General features: G+C 57.1%; 1 protein-coding gene across 4 annotated transcripts in view; it reads left to right on the top strand.

Annotated features, from left to right (window-relative positions):
- Positions 1 to 21520, top strand: part of NHSL3 (NHS like 3) — a 55701-nt gene extending 34181 nt beyond the window's left edge. For 2 of the 4 annotated variants that reach the window (XM_073317735.2, XM_073317736.2), the window contains exons 2-7: positions 9505 to 9660; positions 10314 to 10369; positions 12606 to 12726; positions 13931 to 14047; positions 14557 to 17826; positions 18971 to 21520. In XM_073317735.2, the coding sequence (XP_073173836.1) occupies positions 9505 to 9660; positions 10314 to 10369; positions 12606 to 12726; positions 13931 to 14047; positions 14557 to 17826; positions 18971 to 18993 (3743 nt within the window). In that variant the 3' untranslated portion in view covers positions 18994 to 21520. Of the gene's footprint in view, positions 1 to 4195; positions 4528 to 9504; positions 9661 to 10313; positions 10370 to 10390; positions 11398 to 12605; positions 12727 to 13930; positions 14048 to 14556; positions 17827 to 18970 lie in introns of those variants that run through there. The other 2 variants (XM_073317737.2, XM_073317738.2) reach the window with 2 other exon arrangements.
- The last annotated feature ends 817 nt before the right edge of the window (positions 21521 to 22337 follow it).

The raw sequence follows: 22337 nt of genomic DNA on the forward strand, positions 1-22337 counted from the left end.
TGGAAATCAAAAGAATTCCACATGCTTTCCAAGGGATTAGGGGCTCCCGCTCCCCTCCCCTGGCACTGTCTGCCCGCCACCTGCATCAGGCAAGGGCTGTGCAGCAGAAGGTGCTGTCCCCAAGACAGAATGGCGTTTCTGCATGTTTTAAAATAACCAAGCTTTACTAGAGTGTGGGGGGGCGGCGAGGGAACGGACGACGACTGGAAAGTGTGTTGGCATGGACATTTCAGTTAAAACTATCGACTCGCAGGGAGTTCCATTTTCTGGGGACGTGCAGTTAATAACAATAATCAGCAGCTCTTATAGCTCTGTTCATCAGCAGATCTCAAAGCGCTTTACAGAGGAGGTCAGTGTCGTTATCCCCACTTTCCTGATGGGGAAACCAAGGCACAGGGAGGGGAAGTGACTTGCCCAGGGACAGCCAGCAGGCCAGTGGCAGAGCCAAGAATAGAACCCAGGTCTCTTGGGTCCCAGCTCTATCCACTAGGCCTCTGAAGTGAAGGACAGGGAATTAAACCAGTAAACAGGAGTGGAGCCCTTGTAGTAATAGTAGTGTGATGCACTGGCTTATTTGTGCATGCCATTGTCTTCTAGTAGTGGATGTAATCTGAACTGCTCCGCTGCGTGTCATAGACCCTGTACTGTGAACAGCTGTTGGAGATTCTTTAGCTCATTGTAGGGGCTTGGTTTCCGCTGGCATGAGGTTCCCAGTGACCATGGTGTGTAGCATATTGACAGCACGTTCCTAGGGAATGTGAATTTGCTGATACTTGGCACTTAGAGCTTTACATCAGTCAATCCCACTGGCCTGGGAGTCACTGATTACTGTCATCACCTCCCATTTTACACATGGGAAACCAAGGCACAGAGTGGTTAGGTGACTTGCCCAAGGTCGTGCTGCAGGTTGGCAGCAGAGCCAGGGGTAGGACTCGGGAACCTGACCCTGATTCCCTGCCCCATTCTCAAACCACTAGTTAACGCTGCTTCTTTCCATACCCGTTTTCCCAAGGAAATAGGAATCCCCACCACCTGGGTAACAGCTGTCTCTTCCTAGCTTGGCCCAGTGCCTTCTGGATGAAGTTTCAGTTCCGTCCCCTGCTCCTGACAATTTTGGGACATGTCCTTCACTCCCTACAGTGTGATCCTGCTGGAGCATGAGCTGTATGTTGGACATATGGACTCATCACGCAGACTAGGCTCTGGCTGGAATGTAGTGCTGGGTCGAGGCAGAGTGAAGCAGCCACGCTGTTAATATAGCGACCTCAAGGACACATGCTCCTGGCAGGGATCCAGCTTGTCTGATGCTGTCAACCTCTGTCCTTTCTCCAAACACTGAACAGGACGGAGCCATCGGTGATACGTGTACAAACAGCCCCATGTGCTCCCCGTCTGGGACATGTGCCTGACCCATCTGGCAGTGCCGAGCAATCCCACAGGAGCATGTCTGTAAGGTCTGCAGGGAAGGCCCTCTGAGCCCTGTGTCTAAGGGCTGGGGGAAACAGGGAGCGGTCACCCAAGGGGGCAGAGACATCTTACGTACCAGGACTTACAAAAATGAGCCTCAGAACTGGGGCTGAAGATGAATCTCCAGAGGGACTGGATCTGAAGCCTGTGCAGGGTGGGGCTGTAGGGTACCCTGGGGAAGAGAAGGGGCACAGAGAGCCCTCGGCTCCCTTCCTGCCCTGGGCTCCTCTCCCACCCCCAAATGCTTGGCCCTCCGGCCCCCTCCTCCTCAGTGCTCGCTGATCCCAGCTGCCTGGTGTCCTTCCCACACCCTGCCAGGCATTGTTTCCCCCTGGATGAGGGACACTGCAAGGGAGAATTAGCAGACTCCCCTTCTGTCTCTCCACACTGCAGCTGCAGCCAGCCTCTTGCACTTTTCCTTGGGTTGTGCAACAGACCCAGCCCTCCCCGCATGCCAGATGGTGCTGGCCTGTCCTTCCCGGGGATCCTCTCTCCATAGTCCTGATGAATATTCAGCAGTGAGACAGAGGTTCAGCTCCCTAGAAGAGCAGAAGGGGTGGGGGTAGGGCCATGCCAGCCAGTGGGAATGAACTCAGCGATGCCCATGCGAGGGGAGGGGAGCAGAGCTTGAGAGGAAGGGACCCCAGTGCTGGAGAGGGGCAGAGAGGAATGCTGGGGAATGCTGACAAGTGAGGGGCATGCACCATTGTAGGGAACAGGTCGGGGAGGTGTGGGGAGGGCTTGTGGTCTGGTTTGGTTGCCAAGACCCCTGGGTTCTATTCCTGGCTCTGCCAGACTCTGTGTCACCCCCTGGGCAAGTCATAGCGCCTTGCTATGCCTCAGTTTCCCCCTCTGGAAAATGAGGATAATTCTGATCTGCCTCTCAGGGGACTATGAGGCTCAGGCCAGGTCCACACAAGAAATGTTTGCTGATCTAGCCGTGGCAGCTGGGTGGTGGTTGGGTTTCGTATGGCATTTCTAAACTGTCCAAGGCCCCCGGATAGGCGCAGTTATACTGGCCCAAAAATGCTTTTGCAGACACAGATTATGTTGCTCAGAGAATCAGTATAAGCTATACCAGCAGAAGCACTCTTTTGCCGGTATAAACTGTGTCTTCACATGGGGGGCTTAGCAGGATAACCCTGCCAGCAAAGCTTTCTAGTGTAGCCCTGGCCTTAGCCAGTGTTTGTCAAGTGCTCCAAGCTTATGCTCTAATAAATGTGTTAATCTCTATGGTGCCACAAGTCCTCCTGTTCTTTTTGCGGATACAGACTAACCCGGCTGCTACTCTAAAGCTCCATGCGTGTCTGTGTTAGTTACCCTTCGCGCGTTCCTCCCACTTTGCAAGCCTTCGTTAGTGCTGAGAGGAGACAGGTCAGCATCATTTTCCAGATGGGGAAACCGTGGCAAAAAGTGGGGCTGTGGCTCACACAGGATCACAGGGAGTCAGTGGCAGAACCAGGAATAGAATCCAGGAGTCTAGTCATTAAACAGGCTCCCCACTGTATAGGTGTTTCTGTAGTACCCACAGGGTCTGCGACCCACAGGGGTTTGGCGGGGGGATGGTTATCAGACCGTGGGGTTGCTAATAATTCCCCAGTTCCCTCTCCCCGAGAGCCTTCCAGACTCCTTGTCCCCACATGTGTCCAGGCAGGGACAGCCCCCAGGCCAGCGTGTTCTTGGGTCATGCCCTCCCTGGAGTACCGCCGGTCACTTGGGTGGGACAGGCCCCGGGCGAATGTCTCCCTATGCAGGAGTGGGGTGGAGGGATGTCCTGCTCGGCTCGGTGACGAGGTGTCCTGCACACCCCTCTCCCCAGTTAAAGAGAAGTCGGCCCAGTATCTGAAGGGAGGCTGCTCTGCTGGGGCGTGCCCGCTGACTCAGCACTAGGGCCAATCTCATCCCTCCTGAGCTAGTCGGTTAGATCTGCTTTGGGGTCGTTTTTCCGTATTGTCCCATCCCCCAGTGCTATCCGAGAGCTCGGAGGGGGCGGGGGGGAATGATTGTGCCAACCAGGGTTAAACTGCCTAGTGCTCTGGGAACAACCGTCCAACCCCCTGCCCATCCCATCCCATGTCTGTCTGTCTCTATCCATCCAAGCCTGGGGATAGTTACTCCTGAGCTGGGTCTGCCTCATCACACTGGTCTGTGCCAAAGGCTTGCCCTTAGTCCAGGGGAAAAGCCCCTGCTACTCTGGACGCCAGAGTGGAAGTTCCAGCTGAAAATCTGCTAGCTCCTGACAGCTGGCAACTTGGGTTTGGAAGAGAGCAACAGGTCTGCTCCCTCCAGCAGGGCCCAGTGAAAGGGCTCACTGGAATTTCCATGGGCACAGGCTGACGGCTCCCCTGGCTTTCCCAGGCCCCTCTAGGTGGGAGCTGGGATCAAGCCCCATGGCTCCCTCTTGCCTTTGCTCTGCAGCCCATACAGGCTTGTTCCTGCTGGGCTGTATCGCTCCAGGCAGCTGCTCTGGATTTAGTTTCCTGGAAGCCGAAGCGTTTGCTGAACTCTTCCCACTCTGGATACAGCATCTGTGCTCGGGGACAGACACTGGGCCTGGAGGGGAGGAGGGGGTGCAGGGGAGGGGCTGCTTTTCTTTTTCAATGAATTAGCTGTGCAGTTGAAACAGCGGGGGCCGGTATTCACTCCCCTGCTGGCCTCCAAGGAGATGCAGAGATCCAGGGAGATGAGATCCCTCCCCCCACTTCGCCCCGCTCCTCTCCCTGTCCTTGAGTTCACACTTCTCCAGCCCCGCTCTCTGTATGGAGGCTGCTGCACTGGCAGCGTCTCTGTGCGGCTGGTTTTGTGCATCTTCCTGCCGGATCCCGAGGCACAGATGAGTGTGAAGGAGAGAGGCAGCAGAAAGCGCCAGGGATGCTGAATGCTGGGGGGCAGCTGGATAAAGGCAGCAGCCTCAGCTGGGACCCCTGGCGTGGCAGGAGTTCTTGGCTGCGTAGCCCCATCTCTGGAGGGTCCCTTGGTGCCAGAGCCCGCCAGTCGCCGGGATGGTGGTTTTCCTCAGCAGAAACCTGCCCTCCCTCCTGGCTCTGTTTAAGAAGAAAGGTGAGTACAGCCTCGGTGGGACGAACCCTTGTCCTTATGTAACCCTGGCCATAGGCGATCTCCAAGCATGAAGCCTCCCTGCCCCCCTTGTGTTGTGGGGCTGGGCTGGCTCCCCGGCATGGTGCGAGAAGGATCCCGTTCTAGCTGGCTGCTTCTCTGGATCAGGCAGGGAAAGGTCACCCCAGCAGTGGCTGCTCTTGTTAGGAAGTTAACGGAATAAACCAGCGAGCTGCTTCCTGCCTGAAGATGACTCGCAGGGTGTGCCCGGGCTGGGGGAGCGATTGTGCTGAAATCACAGCAGTAAAGGGCTTGGTTGGGGTATGCACGGTCTTATGGGGGTGGACCGGGGTCCTGGATGAAGGCATTGGCCCTGGCGGGGTGTGTGAGAGGGCTCCTGGGTCCCATAAACTGGGTTGCGTGTGCTTTGTAGTCTGTGTCCCAACTTATCCAGGATGCTTTGGCCCTGCTGTTTCTGCCCATGTCCGACCCTGCGGCTGGCTGGCTGGCTGCAGATGCTGCCTGGCTGGGAGAGAATCTCTTTTTCTGTGCGGCTTAGCAGGGCGGAATCCTTTCTATTGTCCTGTGTCCTTTCCCCATTGTGCAGATCTGGAGCTGCTGCAGCAGTCCGTATTTCATCTGCCTGGCTTTTAATCTGAGTGCATACATCGGGTGTGTGCAGCCGTGGCAGAGATGCTGTGGAGGAGGGGTGGTTCTCTAGCTATTTGGGTTAGAGGCCCTGTGTGTGTGCGCCCTGAAGACGGGGTGACTGGTGAAGAAGACACTGGGAAGTGTGTGCAGGGGGACGGTCGGTGCCTCTGTAGTGATTCCACGGCCTCGGTCAGCTACTCATCCTCTCCCGTCCTTTTTTCAGCACAAAGTTGTTTTTCTCTCCACTGCTGCAGGGCACCTAGAATGAGATGAGCCGTAATGGGCAAGAAATGTAGGCTGAAGGGGGAGAGCCTGTTGAGCTGACTCAGCACCCGCCTATCTCCCAGGGTAGACAGTGAGAAGCGTGACCCCCCACAGAACTCCTCCAGGGCAGGTTACTTAGACTCTGGAGCCCGGGACAGCTAGTGAGAGCCAGCTGCTGATGCCTCAGTCCACTGAGTGCTGTGTTCATGGAGGCTGTTTTGAGATGAGAATCTAGCGTGCTACCACAGGGAAGGGGATGATTTCACTGGAATGGGGTAGGAAGTGTGGCCTAATAGATAAAGGAGGGGACTGGAAGTTAGGAGATCTGGGTTCTGCTTCTGGCTCGACTGGCTGGGTGACCGTGCGCCAGTCGCAGCCTCCCTCTGTGCCTCAGTTTCCCCATTTTTAAAAAACTGGGTAAATACTTCCCTGCCTCACAGGGGGATTGTGGGCTCAATTAATTCCTGTGTTTGAGGGGCTTTGAGATGCCTGGTTGAAGTGCTGTAAGGGGTGTAAATGCTGAGGTGGGAGGAGAATCTTCTGCTTTATTTACTTGTTTCGCTTCAGACTCCCACCCCCTCCCCTGCCACTTATCTCCTTTGCTGGTGGCAAACCCACGTCCAATGTACAAACTCGCTTTCCCTTGACAAGGACGCTGGTAGATGGTTGGGCCCAGCGTCTGCACCCCCAGCTTTGTCCTTCTCAGGCAAGTGAGGATGAAACCTCCCCAGCGTTGGCAGCATTTGGGAAACCTGTCTCCACTGTATCGATTTGTTGCTAAGCTGAGAAAAGGCAGGTGGGGGGTGAGGTGTTCAAGGGCAGTCTGGAGTCAGCATGTAGAAGGCTTCAGTGTACTAGTAATTAGTGGGGTGAAGTAGGGCAATGACCTGGGCTAAGAACCAGCCTGGACTCCTGGGTTCTATTTCCAGCTCTGCCTGTGATTGGCTGGGACACCTCATTCAGAGATTAATTGATTCCAAGGCCAGAAGGGACCATGAGATCATGTCGTCTGACCTCCTCCGGAGCACAGGCCAGAGAACTTCCCCCCAGTTCCCCCTGCATTGGGCCCTATAACCTGTGTTTGACCAGAGCATCTCTTCCAAAAAGGGAGTTTTGCTCTGAAGATGACATCGGGGCAAGTCCCTTCACCTCTCTGTGGCTTGGGATAATAATCCTCCCCTCCCTCTGACAGCATCCGAGGGTGAAGTAGGGTACGAAGGTGTAAGTGCTACCTGCCTGGAGAGAAGAGGTGCAAAGCTGAGGGAAAGTGTGAGATGATGGACAGAAAGGAGAATGTGGGAGGAAGGCCTTGGGGAATGGGAAGGAGAGAGCCAGTTCGGAAGGTGCGTGGCTGGGGTGGGAACTGATCTTCAAACACAGAGTTTGGTAGGTCCCAGTTATTGTCCTGGTCATCAGCCCTTTCCCGCCTTCATCTCGGCTGGCTGTGAGAAGCCCAGGGAGAATACTCTGAAGTCAGTGCTTCCTCCTTCCAGCCGGGCTGTGGGTTGGAGAAATGAGTGCAAATTTCTGGTGTGGATAAATAAGGCCTTGTCTATGCACGCAAGTTGTGTCACTGTAGCCATAGTGGGATAGTTACAGCAATACCAACCCTCTAGGGTGGATGCAGATCTAGTGGTATAAAGGTGGTTTTACCATGTACCGGTCTCTTCCTGTATGGGAATAGCTATACTGGTAAAATTGCCTCCACAGTAGGACTTGCTCTGGTACAACTACTGATAGAAAATCACACCCCTAACCGACAGTTATACTGGTACAAAATCTGTGTAGACAAGACAAAGGAAGTAATATCCAGTAACTGGAGCAGGGGGTTGGGTCTCAAAGCCCCTAGGCTCTGTTCCTGGCTCTTCCACTGACTCACTGTATGACTCTGGGCATGTGATTTGTGCCTCAGTTTTCCCATCTGTGAAATGGGGATTCTTATCTGGGAATAAATCCCACTGTAGCCAGTTAGTGACAACTTTGAATCCTGTGCTTAAACCCCTGCAGCTGCTCAGAACTTCACAGAGACCATGGGGATAGAAAGTTGGTCCTCCTGTTTCATTTCCAATCCACAGGCCCCTGCCACTTGGATGTAAGGAGATTCTCTTTTAGTTATTGTCCACATAGGGACTATAACTCAGTTGAGCTATTTCGATTCCTCCTAGCGGAAGACAATCATGCCCCCAAAATCTAGTTTATTACAATATATAGCAACTTTGTGGGGAAGAGAGGCAGTTATGATGCTTACTTAGTGTTTGTAATGTGCTTTGAGATCCTCAGATGAAAGGGGTTGTATAATAAGGACAACGGATTATTGGTCATTTATTGGCTCAAAGTTGCGCTATAAATAGCATATCAATACTATTATTAGGGGTGTATTTAAGGGCCTGACTGTTTCTCAAGGTATTTTGATCACTAGGGCAGCAGTAAATCAGCCGGCAATTACCCTCTACCCTCGAGATAATGCCAGACAGCCCTCTGGTCCCATCCTGCAAGGCATTGGGCACCCTCTGCTCCCATTGGTTTAGGATTGGCTCCTTAGTCCCTGAGGTGGCTGCAGCTCCCAGAGATGAAGTTGCAGGCTTTGGGGCTCTGTGGAGGGCTGATGTGGCCTGTCTCTTTAAGCTGCCCAGAGCTGCTGGCTCATTTGGTTTGTGTGCAAGGTGCACAGATATTTCTGGTCTCAGTCATGTGATACACCCCGGGGAGCTTTCACTTATTCAGTGCATTCATTTTAAAGGCACAGGATCCACTTCCAAAAGAGCAGAGTCAGACCTGCAGCCTCCCGCTGCCAAAGCCAGGGGCTGGTGGGGAAGGTATCAGGTCACCTCTGCCAGCACAGGGCTGTAAGAGGAGCTGCCAATGAAGGGATCTGCTGCAATGGATACCGGAAATGCAAAAGCCCTGGACTCGCCTAGCTGGCTTGCTGATTCCTGCTGGCATCGCAGAGTCAGAAATGCCAGGCCATGGGGATACAGACTCCAGCAGAGGAGGGATGCCAAGGGGAGTGTGACCGGAGGAGGGGTTCCTGGAGCAGAGACTGCGGCCAGGGCTACGCTATAAACGTACATCGGTGGAACTATGTCACTCAAGGGTGTGAAAAATCCACCCCCCAAAGCAATGCAGTTAGGCCGACCTAGCTGCTGGTGTAGGCAGCACGAGGGCGATGGGAGGGCTTCTCCCGTCAGCATAGTAGTGTCTTCACTAACGTGCAACAGCTGCGCAGCTGCAGCTTGTTAAGTGTAGACCTGCCCTGAGCACTGACCTTCCCCAGCAGGGCCAGGCCCTCAGCTATCTAGCTTTGCCCCTAGCTTTGTCAGGGAGAGCGAGTTAACCCTGGCCGTGCCCCGCAAGGGCGATGGAGATCCTCTTAATGCTTAGGAAGGATGCACCGAGCAGGCACTTGAGAGATCTGGGGTCAGTTCCCAGTTCTGCCACAAGTTGCTGTATAATGCACTGAATCTACCCTGGGCCTCAGATCCTGTCTGTACAGGATGGGATGGCCCCTCCCTACCTGCGGCCGGGCTGTGAGGGGCTCGCATGGCTGGATGGGCATTGGGTGGAGCCCTAGGGGTGAAGCAGGAGTCGTCGGCATCCCACTGGTGTGGCCAGGCGTATGTGTGAGCAGGACCAGGTGGGAGCGAGAGAGCCTAGGCCTCCAATGAGTCCAGGGGACTCACGCCTGCTGCTTCCCCAGAAGTCCCCCAGTGCCCCCCTATTTGCACATCTGCTTCTATTTGGGCTCCCCCCCACGTTCTGTAATGCACTCTCCCCTCTGCACCCCCCCGCCCCCCAACTGGGGCACCAGGATTCCTTCAGGCCGGGTGGCTGCCCCGCTCTGCTTCCGTCTTACTGACAGAGTCAGTCAACCAGGAGCGAGGGTGGGAACAAATAGTTGTCCCCGATGAAGTCACCGCACCGGGAAGCTGTGAGTGTGAGGGCAGCTCAGCACTGATGGGGGCCTGGGCCTGGAGCTGCCTCTTGCTGTCTCCTCCCCGTCCCAGGAGCCCTGGCTGCAGGTGCTGGGATGTGGTGGTACAAGGCTGATTCCTTTTGCCTTCCCAGGCTCTGCCAAGGCTGAGAACAAGAAGAGGCTGAATGTCCAGTACAAGGCAGGAGCGGAGCAGCCCGACAATGTCTTCTTCCCCAGCAGCCGCCCGCCGCACCTGGAAGAGCTGCACAACCAGGCTCAGGCAGGGCTCAAATCTCTGCAGCACCAAGGTACGATCCGTCCCCCACGGGGCTGCTTGTCCGCTCCAGGTACTCTGCTCCTGCTTTCACCTGAGCATGCATCCAGGGGGAGAGGGTCTCCCAGGGGGTGGGGCAGGCCCAGGTGCTCCCTGGGGATACAAACGAGGCATGGCACGCCCTGGTGTGAGGCAAGCATCAAGGGACGCAGCACTGGTGTAGCCGACACACTGAGGGGAGGAAGAGTCAAAGCAGGAGGGGGTCACATAAATCTGACCCCCCCCCGGCCCCCACCCCCCAAATCTCACTCTCTCACACAGGCCCAGTATATATGTTCCAGCAGCCTGCACCCACCCATGCTGCCACCCACACCCCCCCGCGCCTGCTTCTTGGTTGGACAGGCGGGGCTGTGGGTGGGCTGTTTTTGTCTCTGACCAGAGTCCAGTCACTGTGGGCCTGGCAGAGAAGGTGGAGTGGTTGCAGCTGGGGGGATGGGGGCGTATTGATCTGCAGGACACGCAGGGCCCGCGTCACCTGCTGTCCCCCAGCCCTACTCTGGGCTGCTCCGTTCCTGCGCCCCAAGGCCGGGGCCTCCAGGCACAGCCGTTCCGCCAGCCCACAGTTTGAGGGGACTCCTCCTATCTTACATTTTCCTTAGGGATTTTTTTCCATCTTTCCTCTTCTAGAAAAACAAAAACAGACCAGGAGTGGCTGGGACTACGGAGACAGCAACAGCATCCAGGTGGGTGACTGCCCTCACCCCACCCGCCCCTGCCCGTGGTTCTCTGGGCTAGGGTGCTGGTTGGCATGCAGTGTACTCTGCTGATACACAAAGCAGTCATTGCCCCTGCAGTGGGGGCAGGTACAGTGCTGGGCGGGGAATGTTCCTGGGTGCTCCCCCGCCCCATCATGGGGAAGGCCTGGGCATCCCCGAAACATTGTCTCTTGGGTGCCTTCCCACTCACGCTGGGTCTAAAAGAGCCTGGCAGTGAGGGAGCATCCTGGCAAGCAGCTTTTAGGGGGCGATGGCCGAGGAAGGGAAACCCTGGGGGTTCAGGGGGGACACAAGGAGCTGAGAGATGCAATCAGATGCTGTGGCACTAAGAAGCAGCAGGACGTATGAGCTGATAGGGCTGAGTCCTGATGCATGCTTTTCCGTTCACTGGAGTTATTCCCTTAGGTTTATCTTGGCAGTAACAAGTGGTGGGGAGGGCCTGCCCAACTGTGACCCACTTGGCCCCATGTCCACAGATCCTCCCCAGTCTCTAACAGCCAAAAAATGCCCGCCCCTTTGGCCAAAGTTTGGTTTCAGCCTGTCTCTGGGCCTCTGACCCTCCTCCGCCCACGCCCTTCCCACTCCTAGAGCCTCACTGCGTGTATTTGCTCCAACAGCTGACTGTCTGGTTTTTTGCTTTCGTAACCCCTTTGGTGGCAGATTGAGAGGCAGAAAGCTGAGAAGTGAGACTGTAACTCAGTAGGGCAGACAGAGCCACTGGGGAAGGCAAACCTGAGACCTCTGTCCTACACAGTACCTCAGATAGAGCCCTGTGGGGCAGGTTCTGAACTCCTCCATATCAAATGTTTGAGGGAATTTGGAGAAGAGCAGCAAATATGATTCATATGCTGGCATGGTTCATCTAAACGTATCCAGCTGGGCAGAGGCTAAGTGGAGGGTACCTTTGTCTTCGGCAGCATAATGCTCGCTATGCCTTGTGAGAGAGGGATTATCATCTTTGCTTTGCAAAATGGGGAAACTGAGGCAGAAAGCAGGTAAGTGACTTGGCCAAGGCCAGCCAATTAAGCCACTGGAGATGGAGCCCAGATCTCGTGACTCCCAGCTTGAACGACAAGGCTATTCATATTGGCTGCAGACACCCCAACTGCAGACCATTGATTTGGTTGCCATATTATCAAGCAAGGAAAATGTAGGTTGAATGTCAGGATGTATTTCCCACAGATAGGGTCTGCTGGGCTATGAAACGGTCTCCCAAGGGAATTTGGGGGAGCCCCAGAGCTGGCGATGTTGGAAATGAGACTGGACAAAGCTCTAGCAGAGCAATGCAGCGCTGGGCTGCGAGCGAGCAGCCTTAATGCCCGTGAGTGTGTAGATGGGGGAGGGAGGAGGCACAGAGAAGAGGAGGGGAAGATGGACAGCGTGGTAGTTTTCAGAGAGAGGCAGCAGAAATAAACTGCAGGGTGTTGCTGGCAAATGCAGCTGCCCATTTGCCAGCTGGGATTTTGTGCTGCTGTTTCACCCAGGGAGGGGGCTCTGGGGTCCCGCTGCGGCAAATTGCAGCTCCACCGCTGTGCAATTGTTTGCATCCCTCCCAATGCCCTTCCTAATCATCTACAGCCAGGCTGCTCCCTCATTCCCATCTGGCATGTTCGAGAGGCACTCCCCTCCCTTGGGCAGAAAGAGATGAAATCCGGGAAGCTCAGGGTGCACGCAGTGGTGCCGAGGGCTGGGTGGAACTCTCCTTCTGGCTCACACCAGGGTTATGCCAGTTTGGCTGCACTTCGCTTGGGAGCCAGGTTAAATTCAACTGCAATCAGTGCATCCCCAGTCAGACAACTGCAGCTGGCCACTCGCTGCTAAGGGCTCATTTTCACGGGTAGGTGAAGTAGGCAGCGCCATCTGGTGCCAGGTCAGGTCACTGCTGGGCATTCATTCCCTCTTGCTGGGCCCTCTCTGTCAAGGGGGCCCAAGGGAACCTGGGGCAGAGGGCTTTCCCGCCTGCCCTCTCTGGCCCCATTTCCTAGTTGGGAGGGTTCTGCCTGCATGCAGATGGGGCTGACTCATAACACTGGGCCTCCGAGAAGTTTTATGTCTTCAGAGTGCGTAGCTGCTGAGTCACTTTCTGGCTGAGAAGGGGCCCAGTTGGGGGACTCTGATGCTGGGGAGCGGCTTGCACAAGGAGGGAGGCATCTGTTCCTATAAGGCTCAGGACTTATTTGAATCTGTTCTCCTCCCCATGCAGTCTTCCCACACCTCTACAGAGGAGGATGAGATCTCCTTCCGAAGCAGGACCCAGTCGTGCACAACGGAGAATGCCTCCGAGGATGCCCTCTCCATCCGCTCGGAGATGATCCAGAGGAAAGGTACTAGCCACGGGCAGGGTGGGAGTTTTGGGAAGGGTGAGCCATCTCAGCAGTCTGCTCTGGCGAGAGTTAAGCACAAAATCCAGCCGAGACGTGTGAGCTGGGGTTTGGGTAGCCTGAGGACTGCTGGGTGATTCCACAAGGGACATCAAGCCTGTCCTTTGGGCCAGAGGTTGCAGCTGAGATGGGGGGAGGGACTGTTCCGGGATTAGGGCAGGGCCGCTGGCAGGGAGTAGTAGTACTCTTCCAAGCTCTGCCCAGGGTAGCTGCCACTCCCAATAGATTGTGCAGATGTTCATTGTATGCTCACACAGCTGTCAGGGCTCCACTGGTCGTCCTGAGCCTGGCTCCCCTGCACTGGGGCTGGACTGTGCTCTAGGGCAGTAGCAGGGAGAACTCCTGGCAGAATGACACCGGAATGGTGGGAGATCATTTCCCTGATAGCTTTGTCAAGGTTTTCCAGGACTCAGTTTCCACGCAGGCATTCCTTCGTTAGCCCCAATGGCTACTCGGTGTTGATTACATCCAAAGTACCAATATAAACATAAACAGCCTTATATTCGATACCCAGCTACAGTCCATTTGCAAGCATTGGCCAAGATATTTACAGCTGGTTCAGACCTGGGAGACGCCTTCCCATCATGGCATGGCTCCAGAGGGGTAAGGAACGCTCTGACAAAGCAGCCCTTGACAAAGCAGCCCTAGAACGCGGGGCATTTTGTGCTCTGTAACAAACAAGTGACGGCATTGCTGGTTATTGGACCTTCACTAAACTCGGCTATAGCAGCTGAGAGCTGCACTCTGCTTTCTCCAAGGTTTTCTTCTTATCTCACTTTGCCATATTTTCCCCTGCTACTGGACTAAGCATTTCCTGCCAATTATTTGCTGCACCTGGTGCCCAATTACCCATGTTTTCTTTATTTCTAGTGCTTGGCCCAACCCTTAAATAAGATACCTGGTATTTCCAGGGTTGTTACAAGTTTACCACAAACGGTTCCCCTTTCTTATGGTCTCAGTCTTTTTGGTCACAGACCTGGGGCCTCTCACTCATGGTAAAATCCAACCTCAATTTAAAACCATTGTTTACTTAGGTCTGATGTGGGCCTGTGTTCCTACAGAGGCGCAGACCGTGGGCGGGCGACGTCACAGTGGCTGGTCCCTGCTTACCAGTCTGGGACTTTATTTCATCGTAATTTCATTTCAGGTTCCACCTTCCGGCCTCACGACTCCTTCCCCAAATCCTCGGAGAAGGCAGGGAAGAGGAGGAAGGAGAGGAGGACGACGGTGCTGGGCATCCCCCAGCATGTCCAGAAAGAGCTGGGTAAGGAGGGCAGATGGGCCTTGCTGGAGGGAGAGCTCAGGAACGGTGGCTGCTCCGTGTGCATAAGTGAGCCAGAGTTCTCTCCCTGCTGAGACTTCAGCTCCGGCTCAGGCTAGGAGCTGGCTTATTCCTGGAGGTCCCCCTGCCACCCCTTTAGCAGTGGAGTGTCCAAGGGGCGGCGGGGAGGAGTCAGAGTGTAAGGCAAAAGGGACCACCAGAGCCCCCGATCTGACCTCCTGTGTAGCAGAGGCCCTCACCCCATCCAGCCGCGTCACACCCTGCCCGACAAGCAGAAGCAGACCATGGTATTACAGCCCTCAGGAGTCTGAACTCCTGGGTGTCCCAGGGAGAGAACAGGCGGACTGAGCTGCACTGAGGCCCCGGCTTGGCCAGCGTTGATTAAGTGAGCCCTGCCAGCCCATAGTAACCCCTGTATGCAATCAGCAAGGGCTGCCTGCCCGCCAGGATCGGTTTATAATGATACGGGTTTTGCTCCTATCCACCCTCAGGTCTGAGAAACAGTCACGAGCTGAGGAAACGCCCTGGCAGTGATTCCCCCAGAGACGGCCCCAGGCAGGGCGGGAGCCCCCCCAGCATGGCATCCCAGCCCTTGGTGAATGGTGATGAGGCAGACGGTGGCACAATCCACATCCCCACCATCAATGGAAACCTGCAGCCCCCACCAGCCCCCAAGGGCGGCGCTCGCATATCCCTGCAAGCCCTGGAGGAGGCAGAGTCAGACGCAGCCATCCAGAGGCACATCAACCGCGTCTACTACGACGACATGCTGCTAGGGAGGAGGACGGCAGCCAAGCTGTCTCCCTTGCTGAGGCCGAAGTCACTGGCTGTGCCGGGCATGACCACCAACGCCAGCCCTCCTCCGGAGCTGCTGGGCCCTGTTATGTCCATTTCCCCCCAGGCCACCTACATGTCCAAGATCATTCCCAACGCCGTCCTGCCCCCCATGGTGGACGTCATCGCGCTGAGCAGGAGCAGCGTGCGGACGCTGAGCCGCTGCAGCCTGGTTTCCTCCAGCCCAGCCTCAGTCCGCTCCCTCGCCCGCTTCTCGGAGCCCGGCGGCCGCAGCCGGGAGCACTCCTCCTCCAGCGACAACTGGAGCCACTCCCAGTCCACGGAGACCATAGTGTCCGACAGCTCCACCATCTCCTCGCAGGGCGGCTCCGACAGCAGGAAGGGGGGGGCTGGGCCGCCCAGCGAGGCGGATACGGCAGGCCGGTCCGACACGGACCAGCTCAGTGTCTACAGTGCCGCGAGCTGCACCAACTCCTGTGCCAAGGCCAGGCCCGCCTACACAGCCCACGGCCTGCTGGCAGCGGGGCTGGGGGGCAGCAGTGGCAGGACCTCCCCCGCGTACAGCACCGGCAGCATGGCGGGCAGCTCGGACACCGTGAGCGTGAGGAGTGACCGCTCTTCCACGCGCAGCGTGTCCCTCAGGAAAATGAAGAAACCGCCGGCGCCCCCTAGGAGGACCCACTCCCTGCACCAAAGGGCTGAGCAGCAGCAAGCGGTGGGCGAGGGGGGGCAGAAAGTGCTGGGCCTGCCCCCTAAGCCAGATCCCCGACACCAGCGTGAGCCGTGGACACCGTGCCTGGAGAGCCAGAGCCCCCTGGGCGAGGACGAGGTCTTCTCGCCCGGCTCGCTGAGCGAGACCAGCAGCATCCGCTCCGAGAGCCTGGCCTACTCGGCTGACGCCAGCTCCCCCGACGTGTCCCGGTGCAGCCCGGTGCCGGGGGAGAAGCTCCAGAGGGAGGTGGAGGGGGTGGCCGTCATCCTCAGGGAGCAGCAGGCCCCCTCCAGGCAGAGCTCCCCTGAGGGATTCAAGCGCACCATGTCGCCCTCCAGTGGCTATTCGAGTCAGAGCGGCACCCCTACCCTCCCCACAAAAGGCCTTGGCTCTCACGCCTCGTCTCCAGGAAAGAGGAGGCCCCAGCCAAAGAAACCGGAGAGGGTCTGCTCGCTGCAGTCTCCTGTGCTGTCCATCTCCTCCTCCCTGGCATCCTTATCCTCCTCCACCTCCGACCCAGCCCCTGCAGAGACCGTGGCGCCCCCAGCTGGCCCGGCCCTTTCCTTGCAGAGTAGAATGGACAGGTTCATTATTCCTCCTCACCCCAAGGTGCCGGCCCCTATCTCCCCCCCGCCTGTCAAACTCCGGCAGGCAGCGCCTTCTGCCAGCCCCGCTGTCTCCTCCCCTGCCCCGAGCATGGCCATCCAGGAGCCCTCGGTGCTTCCCAAGCCCACTAGCAGGTCACCCCCTCCATCTCCTCCACCTCCCTACCATCCTCCACCACCACCAGTGAAAAAGGGTGAGGCAAGCCCAGAGGCCCCCCACTCAGAGACTACTCAGGAGGTGCCTCAGGACCCCTCGTGGCCCCCACCTCCCCCCCCAGCGCTGGACGAGCAGGATCTGTCCATGGCGGACTTCCCTCCTCCAGACGAGGCCAGCTTCTCCACCCTGCCGGAGCCTCTCCCTGTCACTGGAACCGCGGTGTCTTCCTCTGTTGCAGCCCAGCCAGAGCTCACGGGCTCCGAGCAGCCGGCCAGCCTGAAAGCAGCACCCACGGGGGATGGTCCAGGGGCAGCCTCGCTCGCGTTCTCCACCAAAGTCTCCTTGAGGATTCAGCAGCACCAGGGCCTGTTGGCTGGATCAACACTGCCAGCTCCCGCCGGGGAGTTGCCCATGCTGATCACCGTGCCCACATCAGCCGGAGCAACACCCAGCTTGCAGCCTAGCCAGCCCCAGCCTGCAGTGGCTGCAGCCCCACCCCCTGCACCTGCGGCTCCAGCCCCGCCCATGGTTCTGCAGCCTCAAGCAAGCCTGAAGAAGACAACGAATGGCTCCCGGCTGGATCCTAAGAAGGAGCCTGTCTCTCGAAGTAAGAGCAACCCCACGCCAAAGGAGGACGCTAACCTCCCCATCGTCACTCCCTCCCTGCTGCAGATGGTGCGCCTGCGTTCGGTCAGCGTTCACGCGCCGGCCGGCCCGGGCAAGCAGACGCCTGGCCAGAATGGACCGGGCGCCAATGGCCTAGGGAAGCAGGCTCAGCCTGTCCCCCAGAAACCCATCCGCAAGTCGCTGTCCCTGCGGCAGTCCCCTTCTTCCAAAGACACCGTGCCTTTGAACCAGCTGCAAAATGCCGTACGGCTGAAGACTTCCACCTTGTCCTCCAGAGACGCCCCGACCTCCAGACTGGTGGACAGGACCAATGGCAACAAGCTGACTCTCCCAGGTCACGCGGCCTCTGGCTTGGAGCCCACCGCTGGGGATGCCAAGGACGGCCAGGTGTCCCCCATCCACAAATCACCTGCCTCCACCGCCAGCTTCATCTTCGCCAAGAGCTCCAAGAAGCTGGTCATAGAGACCCCATCTTCCCCGGAGGCTCAGGCCGACCTGAAGAGGAACTTGGTAGCTGAGCTGATGAATTTCTCCGGGCAGCGTTCCACAGTCCCAGCAATGACCCAGCAGGGCCAGGTGCCCCCTGGCAAGTCACAAGCACAGAGGAAGTCCAGCAAGATTCCACCTCCCATAGCCAGGAAGCCTTCGCTTGGCATGGGGCAGCGTCAGTCACCTGTGAGCCCAAAGCCGCAGGGGGAGGAAGTGCTGAACTGTTCCCTACCAGACAGTAAAGCAAAGGCTCCCTCGGCCGAAGAGAACAGGACTAAGAGCGAACTGTCTGTGAACGCGGCCCCCGCAGCCAAGAGCAGCAGAGCCGGGCACCTGGCAGGCCCAGAGACGCCATCGCAGAATCCCCCTGCACAAGGTACAGAGGGATTGGGGAGTGTGGGAGAGGAGGTGCCGATTGGAAAATGCAGGGTGTAACAGGGTAGTGTAGGAGCCAGGCAGCTTCTCATTTCTGCCAGTGCACCCCAATCCTGACCAATGTTCCCTCTAATTTTTGACAGGCCCTGTGTGCAAAAAATTTCTTCTGTGCAAATTGAGCTTCTGTGCAAATTTTTGTGCGTGCGGTGTTTCGCCGTGTGTGCGGGGTTTAGGATCTGTGTGTGCACGCACATGCCCACAGCTTAGAGGGAATAGTGATCCTGACCTGCAGCCCCTCACTCACAGCTGTCCATGTACGCCAATCCCAAACTGCAGCCCCTTCACAGCTGTCAATGCACTCCAATTCTGACTTGCAACCCCCCACTTGCAGCTGTCAATGCACTCCACTCTCAGCTGTTAATGCACCCCAATCCCAACCTGCAGCCCCTCCTCCCCTCCACTGCAGCTCTCCTCCCGCATAACTCTTCTGCTGTCCTGCACTCACCCTGTCTCTCTACCAGCAGGAACAGGGCTAGAAAACAAGACAGAGGATGATGATGGAACCCTCTGGAGAACAGCTTAGTGCTAGGCAGGGATGGTGGGGAGAATTGTGACTTTCTCTGACCCATCTCCTAATGCCTGAATCAAAGGGAGACGAGGAACAAACGTAGCCCTGTTAGGATCCCCACTAGCGCTGGCTGTTTGGCCCAGTTTGACCCCATCCCTCTATCTAAACATCAGTCAGTCCAGAAACAACCTGGCTCAAAGCTGCTCGGAAACAGGCTGACGTGCTAGGAGGTAACTCTGCCTCTTGGGGCAATAAAACCGTGGCTGAGGGGGGTTGCACAAGCCCAGGCTCTTCAGCTTTAGAAACCAGCAGCGTCAGGAGGTGGCCACCCTCTTGGCTGACCCCAAGACTGAACCAGGGGCTTCCAGAGCTAAGAGCAGTGGCTAGAGCCCCCAGCTCTGTTAACGGGCACCGCCGTTCCGTGGCTCAGACAGAGGGGAGCCTGAAACCCATGCTGCTCAGTGTGCTGGGCTCAGTATAAAAAGCTCGGGCAGGAGGCTGGGGTGGATGTGAAGCAGCTGTCACCCCACCTGAGCGCCGCCCGGCTCTGACGGGAATTGCTCTCCTTTTCCTGCAGACAAACGGGAAGAGACAGCCTGAAGGATGACGCTGCTGTGCTTGTGCCCTGACCTCCAGGAATACAAATCTCTCTCAGGGACCTGAGCAGGTGAAAGGATGAGCGTGGAGCTGGCATGACTGACTAAATGGAAGCAAACAGCCTTAGCCTCTGATGGCCTTGATATTTATGCAAAAACTGGTGTTGGTTTCACTTTCTTCAATAATACAGCTTTATTGTGCTTTTTTTAAAAAAAAAACAAAACAAAAAACTAAACCAAACCCTGTCCTGGAGTCCAGTGCCTCGCCCTTCACCCGCTGGATTTGCCGGTTTTGTTGGTGCAGGAGGGAAGGCTGCAGAGAAGCCGCTGTGAGGCGTGTGGGGGGGTGTTTTTATAAGACCACGCTGCACCACCTGAAGCATGGCCTCCTGGGTGGGGAGAAGACGGCCTGGCTGGGGACTCGTTTTTCCACGGCGCAGAGGATCGGCTCTGTTCTGTGCACCTGAGACGGCACGAAATCAAAGCACCTCTTCAAAAGAAGCTGAAGGCGCGTCCCCAATGCTTCGGACTTCATGGCTGGCTGGCCAAGGAGTTCCTTTGCCGGCTTTGCTGCAGGGGACTCCTCGTGTTCCAGGACACGTGCTGTGTGGTGCTAGATATGCCCCGACTAGCTTTGGAAAGGTACAGCACCAGGCCTGAGGCGCGCGGAGGCTGGCAGCAGCTTGGCCGAGGTGCGGTAAAGGCCTCTGTCTTGCTGGGTGGCCTCCCCAGGCTCGAGGACCACTTCACTGAGAATGTGCAGGGGGGTGAGTCTGTGCTGAACAGGCCCTGGCTGAGAGTGGAGGGGAAATGGGGCCCAGGCTGCTAAAGACCTCCGAGCTCCTACAGCAGACAACGCAGGTGGCCAGGGCCCAGCTTCCTCCTGTGTCAGGCTGGCTGCTGTTCCCTCGCTCTTTAGGGCTGTTACAGGACAGTGGGCAGGCAAGGCCAGGGTGCCAGAGGGGACGTGCTGTGTGAGCCTGGCCTCCTGTGCTCGTGAGTGCAGGCTCCCTACCTCTGCTGCTCCGGCAGGGGAGACGCGTAAGTTCCCTGGGGCCAGTGGTAGTGTGTAGGCACAAGGCCTTCCCCACCCACGCAGCTGGGCAAGGGAGCAACCCCAAGGCAGTGCTTGGACCCTAGTGTGTTGTGGGGGGGCCCCGCCTGACTGGCTCTACTGTCCCTTTGGCTGTGCCGTGCTCTGAGAAGGTGGGGATGGGGCAGGCCCACAAGGGCTCCTTGGGAAGTTCTTTTGGGGGCAGGCAGAAGCAGGGCTTAGGAGGATCCCTCTGCCAGTCCCGAGGGAGCTGAACAAACCAGGCTCACGCTGCTTCATGTTACATGCTGCTGAGGCTCAAGCTACAGCAGGGGCAGGCAAACTTTTTGGCCTGAGGGCCACGTTGTGTTTCCAAAATTGTAGGGAGGGCCGGTTAGGGGAGGCTGTCTCTCCCCAAACAGCCAGGCGTGTCCCAGCCCCCACCCCCTATCTGACCCCCCCAGGACTCCTGCCCCATCCACCACTCCCTGTCCCCTGCTGCCCCATCCAATGCCCCTTCTCCTTTCTGACTGCCCCCGGGACCTCTGCCCTCTATCCAACCCCCCCCTTCCCATGCTGCCTGGAGCACCGGTGGCTGGCAGCGCTACACCCATGCCACCCAGAGCCCCGGGTCAGGCCACAGCTCTGCAGCGGCACTGCCCAGCCGCCCAGTGTGTTGCGCTGGCCGCGTGGCACGGCTGCGAGGGAGGGGGGACAGCAGGGGAGGGGCCGGAGGCTAGCCTCCCCAGCCGGGAGCTCAGGGGCCAGGCAGGAGGGTCCTGTGGGCCATAGTTTGCCTACCTCTGAGCTACAGCTTTGCTGGCTGAGGAGCTGGAAAGGGATTTATAGCCAAGCAAGCAGTTAATCAGGCAGGGCCCTGCAAAGCTGCGGTTAGCCACAAGTGGCCCCTTAGGGGAGCGTTGAGCCCCCTTTTCTTTGGGCTGTTCGAAAGCACAAGCCCCAAGCTGCTGCCCTGTGAGTCTGGGGCGCTCGGCAGGAAGTGCAGGGGAGGACTCAGTCACTGCAGGGCGCGATTACCCTTGAGCTGCAACCAGCCAGGGCCTGTCTGGGACAGAAGGAAGGGCTTCCTCCCACATTGCCAGCCTTCTGGGTCCAAGGGAGGAGAATCTGGACACTGAGGCCTCTCCAAGCTCCCTAATCTCTACCCTGAGAGATTCCACTGCCCTCATGCTCTGTAATTTCAGAGTTGTGCCCTCACCCCAGCCAGGCCCTGTGTGTACACAGACAGCCCCGGGGGAGGGAGAAGCTTTTCAGATACCCTGTAGCAGGGAGTGACACTGGATGCAGCATTAAATGAGACCAAAAGCCTGAGTTTTACATTCATCCCTGGTCTCTAGAACCAGGCACCTTGATTTCTGTTTCTTTAAACATGGGGTCATGCTTTGATTTCCTTGATTGTAAAAACCATCTGCCTTGAGAAGCTGCAGAGTAAAAGTTACAAGCTCTGTCTCTCTTTGGTTAAAGATGATGATTGAAATTGGCTGTCTCCTTTGCTTCTTGGCTAACAGTCGGGGGTTTCCCTCCTCCAGGATGCCTGGAGTGACAACAGGGAGACCCCTATTTGCATAACTCACCCCTCCTCCCCAAAAGCCTGGAACAGATGAGTCACCCAGACAGACACACAAGCTGTTTAGTTTTTCACCCTAACGAGGGAGAAGTTCCAGAACCTTGCTGGAGTCCACGAGGGCCTCAGCTATTGCTTTTACATGGAAGGTGCCCAGCTACCCCCCTGGAGGGTGGCAGTGTAAAACTTCACCTGAAGCAGGGATCAAGCAACTGGCAGGAGACAACCAACTGTCCTACCAGTTGTCCACGGGGTTAACCCCCTCAGCGCTGAAACCTGTTCACAGATGGACAATGGCCCGATCCATGCTCCTCCTGGAGGTGTTTCAGCCATTCACGTGGCTACCCCCTCTGCTCTGCACGGGATAAGAGTCCGTAAGGTCCAACTGCAGTCATGCCGTTGCTTTCACAGGTCCCCTGTTGCCATGCGAAAGAAGGAGCAGGAGTAGCCTCTGCTGCTGACAAAGGCTCTATTGTCTCCCCAGGCAAACAAATCCACTCAGTAATAGTCTCTAGGCCTGAAAGGTGGAACCAGCTGAGGGGAGCCTGGGTGGAGTCAGCGAGTGCTGGAGGACAGGTGTCCACAGCACTCTGCGCTGCAGTTGGGCTATGGCTCAGCAGAAGGGAAGAAGTGGCTAGAACTCCCCTCCTGCCCCTAGAGGCAGGCCCCTGCCTGCACCAGACCTTTCCGGGGAGAGGACTCAGAGTTCCCAGGCTGGCAGGGGGCTCAG

This window comes from Lepidochelys kempii, chromosome 19, assembly GCF_965140285.1.
Source record: "Lepidochelys kempii isolate rLepKem1 chromosome 19, rLepKem1.hap1, whole genome shotgun sequence".
Taxonomy (NCBI): Eukaryota; Metazoa; Chordata; order Testudines; family Cheloniidae; genus Lepidochelys; species Lepidochelys kempii.